The sequence below is a fragment of the Eleutherodactylus coqui genome, chromosome 4 (genome assembly GCF_035609145.1).
Source record: "Eleutherodactylus coqui strain aEleCoq1 chromosome 4, aEleCoq1.hap1, whole genome shotgun sequence".
NCBI lineage: Eukaryota > Metazoa > Chordata > Amphibia > Anura > Eleutherodactylidae > Eleutherodactylus > Eleutherodactylus coqui.
The window spans coordinates 209,252,101-209,275,284 of record NC_089840.1 but is presented as its reverse complement, the minus strand read 5'-3'; the positions used below and the strand labels follow the sequence as shown (position 1 = coordinate 209,275,284).

At 44.0% G+C, this 23,184-nt stretch overlaps 1 protein-coding gene across 1 annotated transcript; it reads right to left on the bottom strand.

The window, feature by feature from the left end:
• Nucleotides 1-479: 479 nt before the first annotated feature.
• VPS26A (VPS26 retromer complex component A) lies at nucleotides 480-21,789 on the bottom strand. Its single transcript, XM_066600647.1, has 9 exons — nucleotides 21,692-21,789; nucleotides 13,653-13,802; nucleotides 10,892-10,967; nucleotides 9,296-9,452; nucleotides 8,987-9,151; nucleotides 6,106-6,212; nucleotides 5,153-5,221; nucleotides 2,601-2,743; nucleotides 480-1,067 (listed from the first exon to the last, which is right to left on the bottom strand). The coding sequence occupies exons 1-9, from the start codon at nucleotides 21,692-21,694 to the stop codon at nucleotides 957-959; spliced, it is 981 nt and encodes a 326-aa protein (XP_066456744.1). The 5' UTR covers nucleotides 21,695-21,789; the 3' UTR covers nucleotides 480-956.
• Between the last annotated feature and the right edge of the window lie 1,395 nt (nucleotides 21,790-23,184).

Sequence of the window (23,184 nt, the reverse complement as noted above, 5' to 3'; positions counted from 1 at the left end):
ACCATAAAAGTTAATTGTAAGTTTGTTACCCAGGATCATATCTGCAAAGCTTCCAATACACATTTGATTGGTAGAGTCATCCAACACCAATCTAACGTGCTTACGTATTGCCTGCCTGCAGCCTAGAGTGAAGGGACACTCCGGGAACCCAAATTGTAAGGCGTTGCCTGGATGATCAGATGACATTTCTTCACGTGTGCATGGTTTTGCCCTTTCTATGAATTTAGGAATAGTTACCCAAGTACTATGAGTTAGGGCTAGCTCTGCACAAAAAAAACAAAAACAAATACTAGCCATGTATCTCAAAAGGCCCATGGATTACATGGAAGGCAAATTATGCCTTTGCTGAATGAATTTCTAATCTCCGGTCTCATTTATGCAAATCAACATACATAAAGTGTGAGATACAGGTGAAAGGCAGAACAGATATGGCACATGGGACAAAAAGCATTAAATAAAAACTGACGCATACACAGTGATGTCTTCAAAAAGTTTAATAAAGCCTTCATTTCTAAAGTGATTCTTATGACTTGGGATGATTCAAAGTAATTTGAGACCTGCCTGTTCCAAACAAATATAAATGGATTTGCAGCAAGATGAACAATGCAATACGTGTTTATGAAGACATACAGAATAAGGCCCTGGGTTCAATGTACGCCAGCCTACATGCATGAGAATACAGTGACACATTTGTTTTTAGCTTGATGCATGTTCCATATGCAGAATCCCAAAATTAAAAGTTAAAGGAGTTATATAAAATGCTAGTCTGAGAAAGGTCCAGTGTTTCGGCAAAAGCACTTGGTATTTATATATGTACAAGTGGAATTACATACAGACCCGCAGAATGTTTAGTGTGGTACAATGAACAGCAGTGTCAGATGAAGGAAGACGATCTGATGGAGGTTTGGCCTTTTCCTATCTGGTTCTGTCCTTCATCTGTTTTGGGGTACACACTTCTAAATCTCAGGCTGCTCAGCTGAAGCTTGAGGATCAGGACCTTCGTATCGTTGATGAAAATTAGTTCTTTTCCTTATCTTCTCGGGAGCTTTTCTCCACAAAATAATCTCCTGTTCAAATTTTACAGAAAAATGAAATACAAAAGATTGAAGTATTCAGATTTAAAGCCCATGTATAACTCACTAGGTCTTAAAATGACAAACTGCATCCGAACTTTGTAAACTTTAAGGAAAGTGTGCCTCCAAGTGAACCTTCCAGTAAAATGCATGCTGTGCTGGGCCACACAATTGCTGAGGCGGCCATCTGATGCCCAGCAAGTATCATACACATTTCTTAGTTTAATAGGATCGGTGTACGATACTTGCTGGTTGTTGTACTATTCCTTGGGCAACTCTACCACCTACGGTGCAGTTGCGTCTTTCCACACCAATGGGAGATCGGGCTGTAGAGTATACTTGGAACACAAATTATTTTAAGTTTTGAAAACTCACGTTTTCTGGCACAAGTGTCCAACATGCTCTGCGCCACATTTACTATGTCTCAGATACGGTTTGCTGTGTCTGACAAAAGGGGAGTAGACCAAACTGCACAAAAATTTTGGTGCAATTGGTGTGTAAACTAAACCAATTAAAGGGTGGTCTGGACTTGCAACTAGACCATCTTAAAATTCAACAGATTTATTATTCAGCAGAGCTACTGTGATAAGTCTGACGTATTCTACGTCCAAGTATGCACAATCTAATTTTTAGACACTATCCGTAAATAAGCCCTAAAGGGGTTGATTATAATATATGCTACTTTATCCAGAAAAGGCCCACTCTGTCCATGTGATGTGTCTGTTTTGCAGCTTACCCTCATTTAAGTGAAACTTCAATTAAAAAAAAAAAATGTGGTTTGTGAAAGTAAACTGGCCCTTTTTCTCTTCTAGGTCAAAGCAACCACTGTAAACCAGCTTGTATAACATGAGCAAACACATGAAGATACAACGTCCTGAGACCATTACAGACTCAACTGCTGGTTATGATGCTCTTTACTTGGCCCCATTTAACCAGAAAACAAGCGCCAATCGACAATACTACCTCTCTTTCAAAAGAGCTTTCACACAGGCCAATTCAGAGTGCACAAGGAACGAATGATCACTGATGTGATTGTTCCTTCCTCATATCTCCCCGTGTAAAACAGAGAAGTGATTTTTTTGGCTGCCACATAAAAGATGCTATGACCCAATAGCGTTTGCTAGTCAGACCATCACAGGAACCTTCATAAGGGGCAATGATCAAAGTCTACGGATTATATGAAGAGCATCTGCAAACAAACTTTAAGGCCCTACTACAAAATGCCAAGTTATAAGTGGGATACCCTTCTACTGGCCAGAGCCAAGACCCACATCCATCCATCACACGTCTAGGCTTGAGTCACCATTATCCACTGCAATGTAATGTTTCCATTGCCCTGTAGTGTTTGATATTTGCTGCCTGCAGTATAGCAGGGAATATAGGATGTATTAAATGTGATAGGTGCACCTTGCTATGAAGCAAAGTTACAGCAGCCATGGATTAAATGTACAAAAATTCTAGTTCTTATGCTAAGCAACTACACATTGGAGAATGCACATGAGAATTTCAGAGAATACCAAAAGCTACCTGCTGTTTGAAATATCTTCTGTCTTCTTCATCGACCAGGACTAAGTTCAAGAAATACCTCACCGAAAACTTTTTGTTTACATCTCTCATTGTGGGTGTGGGGTCATAGCCTGCAAGGAACAGCCGGATAGGAATGGACTCTCCTGCAAAGTTTATAAAAAAAAAAACAAAGCGCTTAGAAAACAGATCTAGGTGATATTCAGCTGTTAAAATTCACCACTTAAACTCATGGAGATATCTGTCCCAAAAGAGCCAACAGCATTATTTCTTCTGATAGCTGCTCGTTAATTTCACGCCTTCGGAAGCACTCACCCCCACCCCCCATGCATCTTGTAATGGGTCAAAGAAATTCAGCATCTGCAGAAGGCGACATATGGCACTCATTTAAAAGAGCGCGCCATCTAGAGGCCAACAGACTGTCTACTTAATGCTGAAACTGTTTAGGACGACATAAGTTTCAGCCAAGTGTTTGTGTATTTGGATTGTGTCTTCTCTCTTCCTCCTCCTAATGCATACACTATAGTGACCTGAGCACCTCTAGATTTATGGCTGTAATGCCATGAACCAAGAGCTCTCCATTGATCTGGCTCTCCCAAGTTTCTTGCTCCCTTCCCCAACTCTCTATGAGGATATTATATATAAAGGTCCGTTAGTGATACTCTCATGTTGGTTACACTGAAGTGATAAGTTTTTAGTTGGTTTTGTGTTATTGTAACATTTCTTCATCCCTCTTCCTTTTACCATATTTTGATTTCTGTAGTTTTCAGTCCCCCATTTCCCTTCATCACTTATTGGCATTTTGCCCATTTGTATTCTGAAAAAAAGTTTCTACATAAGGGATTATTTTAAAAAATTCCCCACCTCTTGCAATGTAATACAACATCTGCATGTCAACAGCACAAAATGACTATGATTTACTCGACACATAGGGGCACATTTATAAAAGGTTTTGTTGCACTAGTTTCTGGCACAAATATTTGTGCAAACGTGGCACAAAAGCTTGCACTGGTCTCAGCAGCTTTTTGAAAAGTGGAAAGGGCCTGTTGGAGGGGGATGTCATCACCCTAAGACAGGATATGCACGCCACGTCAGACCTGACATACATTCCTGTCTAGACACACAGAACTGCAGGAGATGCACCTAATACATGGGGAGGTTGATGGGGAATGAGGGATACTATAAATTTAGGATATTTGGTCCCTCTTAGTTGTATGGCAGTTAGGAAAGTTATTAAATCATTAACCAATACCCTGGTAGGCCGACCAGAAACGCATGGATCCAGGTGGTGAACTCTGTGCTTCCAATGTATAAACTGACTTATATGGCGAGGGGATGTCCTGAGAAGTTTGACAAGGTTTGGGGGCACTGGATGAACTGTCCGGCAACAGCAGCAGAGATGCCTGTCTAGATACTGGGAATGAATATGGTGAGGGATACTCGCTTGAACCAATCTACTGTTTAGGCTAATTCTTTTTTTTTTTTTCTTTAAGAGTCGCGCAGGGTTGTTGTTTAAGGTGGGAGGGGAGGGGGGGTTGTTCTATATGTTTGTCCCTTTTTTGGTTGTTTTGTCTTGTTTTTTCCTTCTTTTTTCTCCTGGTGTCTTGGGGCTCCAGACTAGGAGCCCTCCCTGGTTGGGTTTGTTCCATTATGAGTAGTTGATAAATGTGAAAATGAACAGCCAAGTATTATGTTTTATGAGAAATGCACACGAATATGCGAGACACTCAGTGTTTTCACTTTTGCCTTTTTTTTTTCAGTTCTCATGTACTGTAATGTATCAGCAAGGTGTGCATTCTTTATGATGTCTGCTGTTACTGTATATTTGTCTTTTGGCTAAATAAACGTTCCTTTAAAAAAAAAAAAAATCATTAACCAATGCCAGCTTGAGATAGAGGTCATGAATGTTAGTTATTAGGGGGTTATCAGACCAATACTATTACAATTTATGTGGTAAATCTGACTAATCACTTCAACGGTCGCCATTTTAATTTTTATATTAGTGTGGGACTTATGTCTCATATAGGATTACTAGACGTCGATACGCCATTTTAATTGAAGTCAATAAAAGTTAAATCTTAAAATTTTGGGGGGGGTCCTTACGGTGACAAGTGTTTACCACAATAAGGATTTGTTTGCCACAGTGATAACTAATACATGGGGAGGCATGCACCTTCTAATGTATTCAGCGCACTGTGCACCCGGGAAAAAAAAATTGTACTAAACCCACAACAGGAAATATTGTGTTTAGTAAAAATTTCCCCCATGGTTTATCGGTAATGTATAAAACTAATGCAACCAACAGATCTAATCATAGCTTAAATATCCCTATAATTTTGTTCTCTTGTGATTTGGCATCAAGCATGGAGACACAGGATGCACGCTGAGCCCGTCACGAGACTCTAGGGGCGTCATACTGTTACTTCTCCAACTGTCCAGCATGCTCTCTCTGCCTCGTCACAAAATCATAGGGACACCAACACTGACCGGAAAAAAAAAAATGATTTGACAAAACAAAAAACACAATGTAAAGTAAGTTTCATAAAACAGAATACCTTTTACTGGAGCTCCATCCATAATTTCATATTTTGCAACAGTTTCTGTCTCAGTTGTAGTACTGGGTCCTAAGAAACAAGAAAATTATTATACATTTGTCTTGCATCCCATCAGCTATCGCCAGAAACTAAGCATCACAGGACTTGAATACTGCACCATGGGCCCACATTTAAAGGGGTACTCTTATAGCAAGTTATTGCCATCCCCGATTTGGAGATTGCAGCCCTGGCACATCTCACACACTTCAATAGGACCTATTGACAGCCAGGAGTTTGCAGTGAATGGAATAGAGGGGTGTGCAAGCCAGGACTGCAATCTCAAAATTGGTAAAGTTCTGGGGAAGGTGGGGGGGGGGGGGTTGGCCCATCCACTGATAAGCAAGTTATCCCCATTCTTGTGATGATAACCATTTAATTCCAAGTTACCACAAAAAAAACAAAAAACTAATTCTACATGAGATTTTACATTATTTGAGTTGGAGCCATTGTAAAATCTACACCCAGTTTTTCTATACTTTATAAGAGGAGTAGAGATGAGCGAGTATACTCGCTAAGGCAAACTACTCGAGCGAGTAGTGCCTTAGCCGAGTACCCTCCCGCTCGTCTGTAAAGATTCGGCTGCCGGCGTAGGTGACAGGTGAGTTGTGGCGGTGAGCAGGTGGGAGCGAAGGGCAGAGAGAGAGATCTCCCCTCCGTTCCTCCCCGCTCTCCCTCACTACTCCTCGCCAGCCCCCAAATATTTAGAGACGATCGGGGAGATACTCGGCAAAGGCACTACTCGCTCGAGTAGTTAGCCTTAGCGAGTATACTCTCTCATCTCTAATGAGGAGTTAGAGCTTACTACCCTCACATAAACATATAGGTAGTCTGTAGACGGCGTCCGGCGGTCAGCAGACCCCAAGGATTAATAGCCTGTATAAAACACATTCAAAATTAGAGTAACTATATTATACCTATTCCAGTAATTTCCTTTTTAATCAGCTGTAATTCCATGTGCTGGATTTTTATTCTGACCAGTAAGAAGTATATTTTTCCAACAATGACATCTTTTAAGTGGTACCTGCAAAGCCAAACAGGAGACAAACTTTACAAACCAGAAACGGTGACGATACTATAATAAACAGTTCTATAGAATAAAATAACAGTTAAATAGAATTAAAGAAGTTTTTTAGGACTTTAATAGAGATGGCCTATCCATACATATTAGCTCAGTAGGGATCCCCCAATCAGCTGACAGTCACAGCACTGGGCTGATCGCTGGTCATGGTTTCCCCAGACGGAGCGTTCCCATCCAGTGAACAGGACTGAGATGAAGTACAAGGCAGCGGCTACAACATGTGCAAAGTCATGCCTGCTAAATAATCAATAACTGGCAGGAGGGGTGCAGGGAGTTGGATCCCACCAATCTGATATTAAGTTATCTTAAGGATAATGGGTTAATGCTAAAGTCCCAGAAAGCCCCTTTATATAAAAAAGAAAACAAAAAAAAAAACAAAAAAACAAATTGCTTATTATTAGGATATGCTGGAATTTCAGAGGTATAAAGTGAATGCAAGTTGCTAGGATATGCTGATTTACCCCGTAAGAACACAGGCATTTTTTCACTTTTGTGCTCGTCTCCCCGCTTCCAAAAATCAGAACTATTTTTCCATTGAAAGCGCCAAGGGAGGTTGGTTGGGGGAGGAGTATATTACAATGGTACGATTTAATGTAACATACAATGTATGTGGTGTGAAATGGGAAAAATGCAACTCTGCAATTTCTTTTTATTTTTGTGAATAGAAAAAGGGGCTTTCAGGAAAAATTTAAGAAATTAACAGATATACTTCCCCCATACACCCATCATATGTGTGCACTGGAAGCCACCAAGGGGTTAATGGGGATCTGATGGCTTGGGGACTCCGTGATGATTGGTAGAATAAGGAGACTTGGCCCCTTCATTTTCTTGTATTTCCTGCAATTGCACCCCCGCAATCAGTAAGTGAGGGCATAGACCTATCCTAGCAATTTGTCATCACTTGCTAAAGCTGGTATACCCCCTTTTAAATGGCTCCTTCACATGGGCGTATTTGCGTGCGCAATACACAGAGAATAGAAAAAAAAACAAAAAAAACCAAAACATTAATTTCAATGGTTTTGTTCACATTTCTTTTATTGTGCACCTAAAAAACAAGACACAGCATACTTTATATGTGTGTAGTTGTGCACCAAAGGTCCATATAAAAGTCTATTGGGGGTTGGTAGGGGTGCAATAGTTAAGGAGATGCGCAATATGCCGTGCAATTCCATAGGAAAAGGAACACAGGCTAAATAGCCATTGAAAATCGGAGCATAGCTGTGTCCTGTGCCCAAAAAGCCATGCCCTGCGGACGCACATTGAGCTGAGATATGCGCATATGCCAGCGTGAAGACATTAAAAATGCCCATATACAGTGACATTTCTAAGCCACAGATGCCAGTTTCCAGTGGATTATTCACATACATAGGGCATAGTTTAATCTCATAGTGGCATGTTTTAAACACAATGAGCCATTGTGCTAAACAAGCTGTTCATTAGTATTTAACTAATAGTTCTAAAAGCCACCCACAACTGAAGCAGTCCACAAAACCGGGTAGTATTGTAACCAGAGAACTAACTATAGAAGTTTAATCACCTGAGCTGCAAGGATACAAATGTATGGAAATGTTCCTGGAGGGTCCCAAGACTTGAGGTGTAGTGAGAATAGGAGCAGGCATTTCTCTAGACCAGGGATCAGTAAAGACCACCACACCGCCCCCCCACCCACCCCCAACAAGATATTAGCTGCTTACAGCCAATACACTATAGCAACCGATCACACAGCTTTTAGGTCTGAGCTCCTTTTAACACTGGCAGACGCTCTGCTGGGAATGATCGGTGCTTGTTCAGCTCCCATTTACATCGAGAGATTGGTGCTGCTGTATGTGCCCGTCAGTACGAGTGTTCAGGCGCATACAAGTCCACTGTTGTTGGCAGCAGATCTCCATTTATATGAGGAAGACATGCCGCCGACAGATTATTTTTGGCGATTTTGGCAGATGATTGGGAGAATGAATGTTTGGACAAATATTAATTCCCAAACAGGCCTGTATAAAAGGCCCTTTAACCCCTTATGGCTCCATGACGTACAGTTATGTCATGGAGGTTCAAGAGCCAATCGCGCTCTGTACAATGTAGGTGGTTGCTGACTCTCGCCCGCAAGAACGGCGCTCAGTACTCCAGCTGATCGTGCCTGTGAACCCCTTAAATTTGAATACCGAAAGTGGCATTTAAATAATCGAGAGCGGAGTTCAGGGGAGTGCATTTTTTTTTGCCATGGCATTTGGAGGCCTTCAGAAAGCCCCCAGGGCCGCCATTGCAGATTGCCTGTGAAGTCATGCCTGCGGTGTCGCTTGATAGATTGCAGCAGAGATCAAATCATCGCAAAAATTATGTCCCATACAGGGACAAAGAAAAAAAATTTAAATCAGTTTTAAACAAAAAAAAATTAAAAACAAAACAAAAAAGCTTTTGTCATATGTACAATAAAATCTCAAAAACACACAAACTCCCCCAAATTGGCGCTCCCCTCTGCCCCCATTTCACGCCAATACATTACATAGTACCACTGAAAGATGCAACTTGTCCCACAGAAAACAAGCCTTTATACAGCTAAGTTAGTTAATGGATAAATAAGGGTTTTAGTTGTTTTTTTTTTAAGTGAGGAGGAATTGCCAAAAAGGAAAAAAAAAAAAACACTAAACCCTGTGTCTTTAAGGAATTATACAAGCGTTAGCATATTGTAATATAATAAGATAATAAAGCAGAGCTCTCACTTGGACTTGTTGTATTCAAATTCTATGTGCAAGCAGTCCTCGATCCCAACTTCCATTTTAATAGAGTTGTTGACATCTGGGTACGTGGCAAGCTGGTGAACAATTAAATCGTATTCCTTTATTAAGTCCGACAGACGTCTCACAATCGTCACCTTCAAGAAATACCTGAAAGACAGATGACAACTGAGGACATCCACCAGCGCACAGGAGTCTCATTCATACAGCAGACATGAAACAAAGCTTCCACTGCAATACTCTGTTACTGCAGGAGTCATGTATCCGCACTGATCGTTCCATTACAATGCGTACCTTAATCTTACATTGGACCCGATGTAGGACTCGTAAGGCTTCTCCACTTGCATGAACTCAAAGTCATAACTTCTGCTTTGTGTCAGCTCCCCAGGCAGCGCCAATTCTTTCACTAGGTTTACAAACTCGTGTGTATTGCTTTTATCATTGAACAGTTCTAGAACAAAAAAAAAAAAAAAAAGATACAAAAAATATGAAGACTGATACAAATTATGAAAATACACAAAAAAAAAACAAAAAAACTATTTCTAGTACTTTCAGATATTCAAAACAGTAAATTTAGAGGCACAATCCAGACTTGCTGGTGGGATACAAGATTAGATCAGGCTTTATAAAATGGCATTTTTAAAGGGCCAAAAACCTTAAAATAGATCTAATACGTATTCTACCAATTCCCTCAGTTACAAAAAACGTTACACTGCAATACCGAGTTAGCCCTATTGACATCCCAACCCACAGTAGCAACTGTTCACCAACAGCGGAGGACCCGACCTGCTCCAGCTACATTGCAGGAACTTTAACCCTCTCCAATCCACTGTCTGACGTCTAAAGACATTCTGATTGAAGGCTGTACAGCTCCGATGTCAGAAAACATCTGGCAGATTATTCTTACTGTAGATTACTGTCCGCTCTGTTGTCGGGGGCCTCTCCAGCATGTCACATACCACAGTACTGGCTCTAGCCAGCAGATGGCGCCATTGTATAATGGCAGAAAGAGAAAGCCCCCTAGAAAACGCTGAATCCAAAATTGGATTGCAAAGGGTTAATCCAGCGCTGTAATTAAAGCCCAGGACCAAGTATCATGTTTACTGTACTTGGTCCTAAAGGTCGTAATTGAATTATATAGCTTGGTATCCTAGTTTCCCTGGTTTCAGTTGAGGGTCTCAAGCCTCACCACCTCACAGGCGTCCGTCAGCTGTCCCCCCACACTCAGCACATGGAGGGCCAGCAGGCCGATGTGTGTCTGCAGGATGGCCCCTGGGAAGCGCTGCAGGAAGACCGAAGGCATTTTTAGGTGACGCGAAGCCCACCGTGGGCCTGTAACAGTGATCGAGGCAGGAAGCTGCAGCTGTATTGTGGTATACACACCCCCCGCAGTGCCACACAGTCTGCAGATGTATAGGGAATTTCAAGGTACGGTGGGGCAAGACTTGTTGCAAATGGCGACAAGTATGTAAATGCTTGTCGCCATATGCAAATTCCAGTTTGATCACAATATGGAGCCCTCAATATAACACTAAGTAAAGTCTGCAGTGGATGAATGTGGCATACATGTAGCCCTAACAAAGCATCAAGGTACAACTAGGCTTCCACAAGTCTTTGATACAGTCCTGTGACTGCCTGAAAAACACCAACATGCATTGCTGTAAACACAAAAAAAATCCCGGGTATAAATGCTTTTTAGTTTTCATACATAAGGAATCGGTGAATATATATTTTTTCTTTTAGAGGAAATCTGCTGTCAAATCTTCAAGAAGTTTAGAACTTTTTCACAAGTTTCAACCTCCCCCCCGCCTGTAGTAGTGATACATTTCAGATTCTGCCCACATCCTTTCCGCAGTAGGGTTCTATAGAACAGATGATATGCCAGCTCACCAATTTGTCCAACAAACTCGATCCGTATTCCCTGGTGCTCTAGTCTCTTACCGGGCTGCCTAAAGACTATATTGACCTGGAAAAAAGAAAACACTTTAGTTGCCATTTTTCTTAAGATGACAGCAGGAATTCCGCCAGACATTTAATGCATTAGACAGCTACTCAGTAGGTAATGTATCCTGCAATGCTGAGCCGATATAGTGCGACCGCAGCAAAGACGTATTTTCTCTTCCCTACTTGAAGCAGTGTCAATCCGTCCTAACTGCTGACTAGTGAAGCATTTTCACGCAGACAGCGCAAAAATCTGCCCACGTGAACACAGTCATTGGCCAATATGGGAAAGTGTACTGCCGATGGAATACAAAATACCGCCCTTAGTGCCGATTTGGGTGGCTATAATGCGCAATGCCACTAGCACTAGTGATTCAGAGCCAATTGCCAGGTTGCACCTGTAATTTTAGCCCCGTGTAATAGTGCCTCAAGAACTAGTGTTTTAAGTGATGTTATCAAGCAGCAGGGTTTATGTTCTGCCATCGCTAACTGCCAAGTAAAAGGGGTTTCCAGGATTTTAAAGGGGTTGTCCAGGCAGCGACTGCCGGGATACACCGGGGTCAGAGTGGAAGCACTACTACACCGCTGTGTAGTGGCCGATGCAGCTCTGATTGAAATCAAAGGGACCCCAGCCTGCAATTACAAGCGCCACACACACTGATTTCAATGAGAACTGGTACAATATACTGACACTCCTACATACCACCTACCACTCCTGTTGCTACTCCATGCTGGCTACTGACCACATCGCTCATGATGCGTGGAGGAGTAACAGAACAGCTGGGAATTGGAGGGAAATTGATAAATATAATACAGATATTTGCATTTGGAGCCCACATCCAGATGTTATAAAATGCTGAAAAACCACCTTTTAAAAGTAGTTTACCGAAAATTTGTATAGTAAGAGCTAAACCCACTGACTGCATGAGAGTATTTCTACTTTGCCATCTTTTATACTAGACTGAATGTGATTAGAAGATCAAAGTATTACTATTCCAGCTAAAAGGCCACTGATGTTCATAAGGTCTTATTACCCCCTTGGGGACATCTGATGTACATTTTCAACAATGCACTTTAAAATGTATGTGATGTTATGGGCACAGAAGTTGTGCCCTCTCCAACACTGGCAGGTGGGTGCTGGCTGCAACTACCGGTATTGAAGACGACCCCTCAGGAGGCCAACATCCTGCTGCAACGGTCAGGATCGGAGACAACCCTTCAAATACCACGCTCCATAGTGACTGCAGCATCTAAGTGGTTAATAAGCAAGAAGCAGCTCCCTCTGTCCATTGGCATCCCTGAACAGGGGAATGTTTGTTCTTCCCGCGCTCCCATCCAAAAAATTGAATAAAAATTCACAGTTGTATGTACCCCAACAAAGTACCAATGAAAACCACAATACTCCTGCAAAAAACAAGCCATCATAAAGCAACATTAACAGAAAAATTAAAAGCTATGGGTTTCGGAACAAAGTGATGCAAAAACTATTAAAAAGTTATTGAATCCTATTGCAACCAATGCAGGAACTCTCCAAAATGCTCCTCACACCAACTGTGGACAACTTGGGCCTGATGACAGTGCATTATCCTGCTGGAAAATCCATCATTGTGCGGGTGCGTGAAGTCCATGAGGGGCTGCAAACAGCAGCAGGCATCGGTCAATGATGTGTTTGGGCAGACCAGTGGACCCAACCCAGGCAAGGAGAACACACCCAACCCACTATGATGCCATTACCAGCCTGCACAGTGCCTTGTTCACAACTGGGATCCATGGGTATTATGGGGTCTGCGGCACACATGAACACCATCATCAGCCCCAAACAATTGGTACCGTAACTCATCAGACCTCACCACAAAAGTTTCCAGTCTTCTAGGGTCTCCTTAGTAACCTCACAAGTCCAACTAAGGTGCTGTGTTTGGTGTTGTGGTGTCAGAGGTACTCTGGAGGGTCTGCGGGATACGTGTGTGGGCCCTCCTACATTGAATATGGATGCAGTTTCTGCCAGTCACTTGTCTGTTCACATGGACAATTCTAGCCAGTCACGATCACTATACACCCGTGGGCAACCGCTGCACTGCCCACCATGGGTGTTGATCTTATTCCGAGTACACAAGTTACACTGTGGATGAAAGAACATTAAATGCCCACACAATTTCGGAGATGGGTTGTCCTATTCGTCTGGCACCCAACATCACAACTTGTTCGAACTCTGACAATTTGACTCACTGTGCCATGAGCACGCTGGCCGGTGTTCAACCTCACTCACAAGATAACATCTGAGAACTTCTACAGGTGGGGCGTTCACAAGCTGTTACCTGAGGTCACGCCACTTCAGAAGCAATTCATATACTGCTATCCCATGACTTTTGGCATGTTGGTGTATAGACCCACAGAATGTGGGAACCCAATGGGCCACATTTATCAATACCATTGTGCAAGGTCTCACATAATTGCATTAAAGAGTGTTGCCCTTGCTTTAACTTACCAATTTGTTAAACTGGTCAACTGAGCAGAACAATGCGAGGCAAGTCCTGGGGAACTCTGTGGTGGTCCCAATAGCCTCATTTTTGTATATCTACATATACCTAGACTATGCACTGTTACATTCCCTTTCACAATGCAGGGATCAAAACTTGAGAACGAGCGCTGTTGGTAGAGAAGGTGGCATCACGAGCAATCACATAGCGGCACAATGCAGAGAAGGACTTACCTTCCCAGCTACTGACTCCCCATCATAGAATAAGAAATGTTTTTCAATTTTGCCTTCTTCAGTTTTAATCTCAGAAAGCTTCCTGGTTTCTGCATCGTTGAGCACAACTTCAATCTCACAAATTGGACCAAATAAACCACTCAGAAAACTCTGCAGAAAGTAAGAGAGAAAAGTTAATATCAACAAGTCAGCCACTTATAGAAACCCAACAGAGATTACACACCAATACTATGGACTGGCTGCAGACTAAAGGGGACATGTTTGTCACCCATCAACAGTTTCGGTAAGAAGTCTGATTAGTAGGGGTCTCCCACCGATCCAGAGAATGGAGGTCCCGTGTGCTCCTTTTCTCATCAGTAGTGGTGGGGGTCGCTTCTCCCCCCCACAGTGAAGTTAGAATGAACGGAGCTGTGGCCACACGTGCGAGACCGCTGCTCCATCCTACTTATGAAAAAAGTTAATAAAAACACTTTGAAAGAAAATCAATAGCGCATGCATTAATCTGTGATTTTTCTTTTTATGGCACATGTGAATAGGGTATAAAATACTGTAATCCCATACTTTACTGAAAGAAGGAGGATTCCTCCAGGATTTACATGCAGAATCTGCTACAGATTCCTAACCGAATCCTGGAGGTGCGAGCGTGGCCTATGGAGATCCTCGCACACTGCTGATTTGTATTTGCTAATTTCATATGTACGGAATGGATTATGGACATTTCTGTAACAAATCAGGTGCTAGTAGACATAACCTAATGCAGCACTAGGAAGAAATGCAAAACTGCACTAGTACTATGTGGCAACTTAGAGAAGTGGTGCCGATTGCAAAGACGGGCGCTGTACCCGGGAAGCCTCAATTTTCCTCACATTAACACTGTAGGGAGATTAAGTATCAGTGTAATATTAAACGAGCGGCTAATGCTTGCAATTTACTGTTAAAGCGACACTTTGGTTTCAGGATAACATTCAGACCTAGGACCGGGTAGGGTAGTTATATTGCCTGCTGCCAGTTCTGGACTTCATTGTCAGCCGACCAAGATGGCATACAGTCTTCAGACTACCTAATCCCCCAGTACATTGGTAATGCTAGACCACTAATGCACTATACCTGCTCTCTGAATGGACCGTGTTGCTCACATGATCAGCACTGGCCAATCAGACAGCAGTATACAGTGTACTCTAAGATACCTAGAAAATTGCAGCGGTCATCTTGGCCAGGTGAAACCAGGATCTCAAACCAGCAGGTCAGAGACAATGGGCGAGAACAACGACTGCAGCCAATCTACTGATATACCCCTCCCTTTAGTCTCGGGACAGAATTTTGCACCAAAACCACAGGATTGCTTTAATTACCAGACTGAACCTTTAGTTGGGCAATTAACAGCAAGTCGCCTGTTGGTGCTTGTTTAACACCCCCGTTCGGGTGCTATGACATGAGCACTGTTAACAATTGTGTAACAGCACTAATTGCTGGGCTGTATCTGCAGGTTCAGCCCCGTAATTGTCAGGAAAACGCGAGTGCTAGCATTCGTGTATTAGCACTCTTACATCAATCAAATAGAGTGTTCTCTAGCACCATGAAATTAATCCAATAGATACAGTATAGCCAGTTCTCCAGCACCATCATGGTGATTAAAAAATAATTAACTTTATTAATTACGTTGGTTACAAGTTTTCACTGATCTACACTTTGACTTGTCTCCTACATGTTCAAGCTCGCTTTTCTTCTTTGAATTTTGCCACGAAATCCAAGTACACCCATGAGGGTGAGCCATTATGCAGCAGGAGCCGGCTGTGACTAACAGCCAGCCTCCCATTGCAACAGCGGGGATCGGTGAGAATACTGATCAACCCTTCCATGCCACAATCAATGTTGATTGCAGCATGTAACGAGTTCACAGTGGGAGTGCGCTCCCTTTGTTACGTGTCGGGCCTCCACTATAAAATACAGAAGTACTGCAATGTGAGCATAGCATTTTTGGTTCAAGTCCTGTACAGGGACATAAAAAAAAAAAAAAAGTAGACAAAAAACAAACCAAATACCACATTAAGGAAATAAATAAAACGTCTCACTTTCTCTGTGAATCCCTCCCCCCCCCCCTTTCTTTTCATTCTTTACACAAAAACACACACATTTGGAATCACTGTATCCATAACAACCTATACAATAAATTGAACACCATTTAATCTGCAAGGCAGAAATTGTAAAAATAAACGGAGACAAAATGCCTATTTCGTTCATTTCACCTGCCAAACAAATGCAATGAGTGATGGAAAAAAAGAAAAAAAAAACAAAGCACATGTACCTCAATATTGTACCAATAAAAACTACAGCTAGTCATCCAAAGAAAACAAGCCCTAATAAAGCTCCGTCCATGGAAAACGAAAAAGTTATGGGAATTACAAAACAGCGATGCAAAAAAATTCCCAAAACATAAATAAATGAACGCTCCAGGGTGTACATCCTGCAGCGTCGGGATATGTTTGGAGATCACGGCGCAACCTCTCTTCATAGAGCGCAGGCATCAGCTGAAACCCACAGGCACCCGCTCATACGCAGCTATTAACCTTTTAAGTGCCACTGTCAATTCTGACAGCGACATTTAAATCCCCGAGCATCGCCCGGAAAGAAAAAAAAAAAACGACCACCGGAAATGCACTTTCAGCCACCCTGTCTGCCAGAAAAAAATGCAATCAAAAGCGACTAAAAAGTCGTATGCATTGCAAAATAGTACCAACATAAGCTACAGGACGTGCCGCAAAAAATGAGCCTGCGCACAACATTGTCAATAAAAAAATAAAATTTATGTCGCGCAGAATATGGCGGCGGAAAATAATTGTAAAACATGTCAAAAAACAAAACAAAAAAAACCTATACAAGTTTAATATTGTAGTAATCGTACTGACCCATAGAATAAAGTTATCACGTCATTTTTGTTGCAGTTTGTGCGCCGTAGAAACAGGACGCACTGAGAGATGGCGGAATGTTGTTTTTGTTTGCATTTCTCTCCACTTAGAATTTTTATTTTTTTTTAAAGTTCTTCAGTACATTATATGGTACATTAAATGGCACCATTGAAAAATACAACTCGTTCCGCAAAAAACAAGCCCTCATACAGCGACGTCAATGGATAAATAAAGGAGTTACGATTTTTTATTTTTATTTTTTTAAAGGGATGGGGGGAGGGAAAAACGAAATTGGAAAAAAAGGGTCGTGTCTAGAGATGAGTGAGTATACTCGCTAAGGCACATTACTCGAGCGAGCAGTGCCTTAGCCGATTATCTCCCCGCTCGTCTCTAAAGATTCGGGGGCCGCTGCGGGTGACAGGTGAGTTGTGGCGGGGGGGCAGAGAGGGAGAGAGAGATCTCCCCTCCGTTCCTCCCCGCTCTTCCCGCCGGCCCCCGAATCTTTAGAGACGAGCGGGAAGATACTTGTGTCGCTCGAGTAATGTGCCTTAGCGAGTATACTCACTCATCTCTAGTCGTGTCCTTAAAGGGGTGGTCTCGTGAAATCAAGTGGGGTTAAGCACTTCTGTATGGCCATATTAATGCACTTTGTAATATACATCGTGCATTAAATATGAGCCATACAGAAGTTATACACTTACCTGCTCCGTTGCTAGCGTCCCCGTCGCCATGGATCCATCTAAAATCGCCGTCTTCTGGTGATTTTAGACACGCTTGCGCTGTGCGGTCTTCTGTGTGGTGAATGGGGCCGCTCGTGCCGGAGAGCTGGTCCTCGTAGCTCCGCCCCGTCACGTGTGCCAATTCCAGCCAATCAGGAGGCTGGAATCGGCAATGGACCGCACAGAGCCCACGGTGCACCATGGGAGAAGACCCGCGGTGCATCGTGGGTGAAGATCCCGGCGGCCATCTTGGTAAAGGAAGAAGAAGTCGCCGCAGCGCGGGGATTCGGGTAAGTAAAACTTTTTTTTTTTTTTTTTAACCCATCCCTTGGGGTTGTCTCGCGCCGAACGGGGGGCCTATTGAATAAAAAAAAAAAACCCGTTTCGGCGTGAGACACCCCCTTTAAGGGGTTAATGTGCAAAAGTGGAAAACACATAGAATGATGGCAGAATCAACAGAATCGATGTATTTTTTCTCCCTGTCCTCCCAAAAATTGAAAGCGTTTTATAATACTGTACATTATATGCACCACAAAAACAGCACCAATATAAACTACAGCACGTCACAAAAAGCTAAGCCCTCATACGGCCGCGGCGATAAAACATAAGAAGGTTATGGCTTTTAAAGAGTGACGATCTCTAAAAAATCATTGCATCCTTACAGACAAAATAGGCCATGTCCTAAGGGGTTAAAAGTGAACTAACATGTAACATTAGTATGTGTAATAAATGCTATAAAGCACTTCTCAGCTATGAAATCTGTGAAGGGTAATCCTGAAGAGACTGAAGCTCTGCGTGGAATCAGAGGAATGCTGGAAGAGATTCTTCTGCTAATGTAGAAACTAAGATTAAATCTCGTTGCCTGCGGAACCGCATGACAAACACCGCTCACATATCTGATCTTGCACTCTACTGGAGGGGCTACTTCTCAGACTTGATGATTTCAACGGAATTGGCCAAAGTAGGTGCAACCGGCTTTAGAGGGACCTTTCACATTTTAAAGCAGTTTCGCTTGCATTTACTATGATGACTTGTCCTCAGGTCTTTAATAGTTGATCGGTGATGATTGGCCAATCAGGACCCCCACCAATCATCTGATCTCCCAGCCCGCTGGCAGCACAGCGAGACCAGGTGCAATCATAAGGGTTGGAATCGAAAATGTACTAGAAAGGCTCAGCTCCCATTGAAATCAACGTGAGCACTGTCTTCTATTACACTTCCGGCTCCGACCCCAATACGGATGTCCGGCTGCACAGATAGCGGGCCGGAGGGAGAAAAAATATATATATGAGGCACCGACAATAATTACATCACAATACTGAGGAGACCCTGAAACCATGACCTGTTGGGGTCCCTGAGGATGGCGTTTGGAAACACTGGCCTAGATTATGCATTACATACTTGGGAATTTGGGAGGCCAATGTTTCTCCTTGTGGAGACCACCCCAATCATGTAGGGGCCATGCAATGCTCACTGGGAGTTATGCAAATCAGTTATGGAATGATTCCTCACAGCGCCGCCTATTGGAAGGTAGTCATCCCAACATATTACCTGACCTTTTATCAGGCCTTGATTGGGCTACACCGCAATCTCCGACTGCATGACTTGTGGCACGGCCAAAGCCACCGTGCAACCCTAGCCCAATCGTCCAGTTTTTGAGTTTGGCTCCAGAGTGGATGGAAATAAGCTGCCATGAGGTCTTCATTAGGATATACGGTCTCCTGCCACACGTGGCTGAAACCCCGTCCTCCCACGGTAGCCAATGGTTGCCAGATTCTACCATACAATTGTTTGGATATCGGCCCGTGTGAAATAATGACCATGTTAACAGCCTCATAGGTTTATGGTGACATGTGCTGACCATGAAATACTGGGACAACCCCAAATTACAGCAAGATTAATGAGCCCTTAAATGGTTGTTTTGCCTTTGGGATTTTGACAGCCTATTATTAAGGACACCAGGAGCTGCACTACCGCCAATCACCTGACTAACTTAGTAGGACTACTCTGCGGGTTGTCTTTGATGAATCAGCTGCAGACTGAGGAGCTGGAGTGCCCCTTCACCACTAACCAGGCACAGCGCAGGTGAAGTGGCGGAGGCCGCTGACTGCAGGTGCCATGCTGTCTCCATGTTGGAGAGCCCCCAGGACATAAGAAAGGGCCCTAATGACTGGGGGTTCAAGATGAAGGGTTGACTGGATGAAGGGTTGACTGGATGAAGTCCAAGAGAAAGCAGCAACACTATAGCCCCAAACTGGAGGGACAGTTGGACCGGGAGCAGCACACGTGGCTCAGGGTGACGCTTCCTGACACCGAGTCAGTCAAGGGCCGCCAACGTTAGGGACTGATTAGAGAGTCAGCAGGCCTGCTTTTAGGTGAGAAGGGGTAGGAACAGTCATACAGACAGCAGTGAGTTAACAGAGGCTCGAACTGTTAGTAATATATTGAGGCATTAAGCCAAATGGAGGCTGGACTCTTATAGACATCCTAGTAGTTTGTGCAAACTGGTTCTGGAATCGGGAAGTGGCGGAGTCCTTCCATAACGAACCATGTGAAGTGGCACAGTGTCTTACTGTGAATATTAAGGTTTTTGACTGATATGAGGGCACAAAAAGCCACCTGATGCAGTCAGCGAGGAAGTGCGTCACAGCGGGGTAGACCTGAGCTAGATGGACACCAACAAACCCGGGCATCTTGTGCGTAGCGACGCAGCTCCTATGGGGCGTTATAGGTCAAGGCTACAAGGTAGTGGAGTAGGCACTGGGCATATGGAGCAGAGGTCAGGTGACTTGTAACTATGAGGTACCCAATGGTACAGCGCAAAGTTATACTGCACCATTTAACCCCTAAGTGACTGGCCTATTTTGTGCCTAAAGGACCAAGCGATCTTCAGCACTGTATTGTAAAAGCCATAATTTGCTGACATGGCTGTACGAGTTTTCTTTTTTTTTGGGGGGGGGGGGGGGGGGGTGAGCTTGCATTTTTTTTTAAATGCCACCACTCTGGGGTAGATATAATGTGTTGTAGAACTTTTATTACATTTTTGGGGGGAGGTGGGAAAATTGTTCAAAGTTCCACCATTTTTGAGGCTTTGTTTTCACTACTCGGTAAAAATAACTTATCAGGATCAGCATGATGACTGTTATACCCGAGTTTAGAGAGATTTTTTAAGTATTTTTCACTACTTTTGCACAATAAAAAGACATTTTTAAAGAAAAACAATTGAATGTGCATCAGCACACTCTAAGTCCTATATAGTATTTCTACTCTTCCGGAAGACCTTTGTGGGGTCTTGTTTTATGTGGGAAAAGTTGTAGTTTTTATTGGTACCGTTTGAGCTACATGTGACTTTTGGATTGTTTTTATGCTTTTGGGAGGTGGACAAGATAAAAAAATGTTTTTAAAAAGATCGTGGCGTTAGTTTTTTAAAATAACTTTTGTGCCGTCCACCATGCCTGATAAATAACAAAATATTGTCATTGTCTGGATTGTTATGAATGAGGTAATACTATACATGTTATATGCTGCTTTTAAGAATGATTTCATCTATTTAAAAAAGGGTTTTGTTCCAGGGGGAAAAAAAAGTATTTTGTTTTTGTTTTTTAAATTAAAAACTTTGATTTTTCTCCACACCTTTTTTTTAGTCTCTGAAGGGGACTTGAAAAATGCCGTGGTTTGATCACTAGGATAGTACACTGCATTACTTATGTACTGCACTCTACTAAGCCTATGACAGCAGACTTTAAGACTCCACAAGAGGCAACTCTAATAGGCTGAGTTAAACCAGACATGGAGGCCTTGTCAGGCTGCAAGCTGTCACAGGAACCCTTTGTGGTCGCACTGCAGGGGGCTGATGGGTGACAGAAGGTGCCCCCTCCCCCTGTCATCTGCTGCAGTTGCTATTGATTGCAGCCTGTAAGGGGTTAAACCGCCAGGATCTGCAGTTCCCCTGCTCCTGGCTGTTAGAGCAGGAGCCTGTCAGTAATCGGCCAAGCCACCACCTTAAAAAGATAAGTGTGCAGGTTTAAGCCCATTAGCGAGATCAGTAATAAGGTATACCACCAGCCTGCAGTGGTAGAACTACAACTCCCAGCATGCAGCGCGAGCTACAGGTTGGAGAGCGCAGCAGTAGAGGAAGCCCGAGTGTCCGCAGCGAGGCTCCCTGCCCAACACGGTGGGTGCAGCCACCACCTACCTGGGCTCCTCAGCAGGCCCGGCTGCACACAGCGCCCCCCGCACTCATCACATGTCTATGGGAAGTTGTGCACTTCTAGCACTATGACAGCTCAGCCCGGCCGGCCGCACTAGGCCTCAGCTCAGCCAGGGCTGTCCTCCTCCGCACGCTGCTCTGTCTACCATCGCCCCCCGGCTCTGGAGAAGTCTGCTCTCCGAGGCGTCCTCCTACAACACTCACCATCTTCTCCCTCCGACCGAACCAGACCCTCCGCACCGACCGCACAGCTCCACCCGCTGCCGCCGTCACGTGACTCCTAGGGGTGGGCACAAGCTGACGTCAAGAGTCCCCGTGTGACCGGTCAGCTGACCAGAGCACCACGTGATGTACCTAGCAGCGGCTCTTCACGCCTCTTGTCACTGGCTCTACCATTAGCTGGAGGGAAGGCCGCAGTAAAGAATCTTAAAGGGGAGCTCCATGTTTATTCATTAATGGAGGATTGTTTCTAGCGCAGCTAATACGATATATACAGTGCTGCCTGCCCCACAGAGGGTCTCCCATCAAAGCTAGGGGGGCTGGATGCAGTATGTGGGACCCTGACACAACTTTCATCAGCATGGTTGGCATTGCATGGGCATGGGCGTGTGCGTATTTGCAGACCCCTGAGCGCTGCGCACTTGCGGAATGAACAATGTACTTTTTGCACCCACAAGGCATGTGAGTGCAAAAAGTACAGCACCGATTAAAATGACTAATTAGCCTAATGAGTTCCAGATGCGTTCTTTTTCCTGTGCAATTACACACTTGCACGCATCTTCCATTGACATCTATGGTGACCTTTGGTGCGCAAATATGCAGAAAAATAGAGCATGGTGTATTTTTTGTATAAATACAGAAATCTAAACAAACATTAAAATTAATGGGTTCTATTCTCTGCATGTTGCGCGTGCAAATAAATCCATGTTAGGCTGCATTCCCACGAACGTAAAACGTCTCGGTTTTCACGCCGAGCTGATATACGTCGTCCTTATCTGCAGAGGGGAGAGGATGGAAGAGCCCGAAGCAGGAACTGAGCTCCCGCCCCCTCTCTGCCTCCTCTCCGCCCCTCTGCACTATTTGCAATGGGGAGAGGCGGGACGGGGGCAGGGCTAATTCTTGGAACTTAGCCCTGCCCCCGTCCTGCCTCCTTTCATTGCAAATAGTGCAGAGGGGCGGAGAGGAGGCAGAGAGGGGGCGGGAGCTCAGTTTCTGCTCCTGGCTCTTCCATCCTCCCCCCTCTGCAGATGAGGACGACGTATATCGGCTCGGCGTGAAAACCGAGCCGATATACGTTCGTGGGAATGCAGCCTTAGGCCTCATGTCCACGGGGAAAATCAGGCCCGCTACGGATTCTCCATGGAGAATCCGTAGCGGGTCCCTCCTGCCCCGCGGACATGAGCGCTGAAAATAACAATAAATAAGAATAAACTTACCTCCCGCCCGCTCCGGATACTTCCTTCGCTGCGGCACCATCTTCTCTGCGTCGCGGCCGGATCTTCTTTCTTCGGCCCGGCGGATGCGCATGATGACGTCGGTGATGTGCCCCGCGCATGCGCCTGACCGAAGAAGAAAGATCCGGCCGCGACGGAGAGAAGATGGCGCCGCGGCGAAGAGAAGAAGCGGAGCGTGTGAGTAAAATCTGATTTTTGTCTCCCGCGGATCCGGACTGCTTCCATAGGCTTCAATAGAAGCCC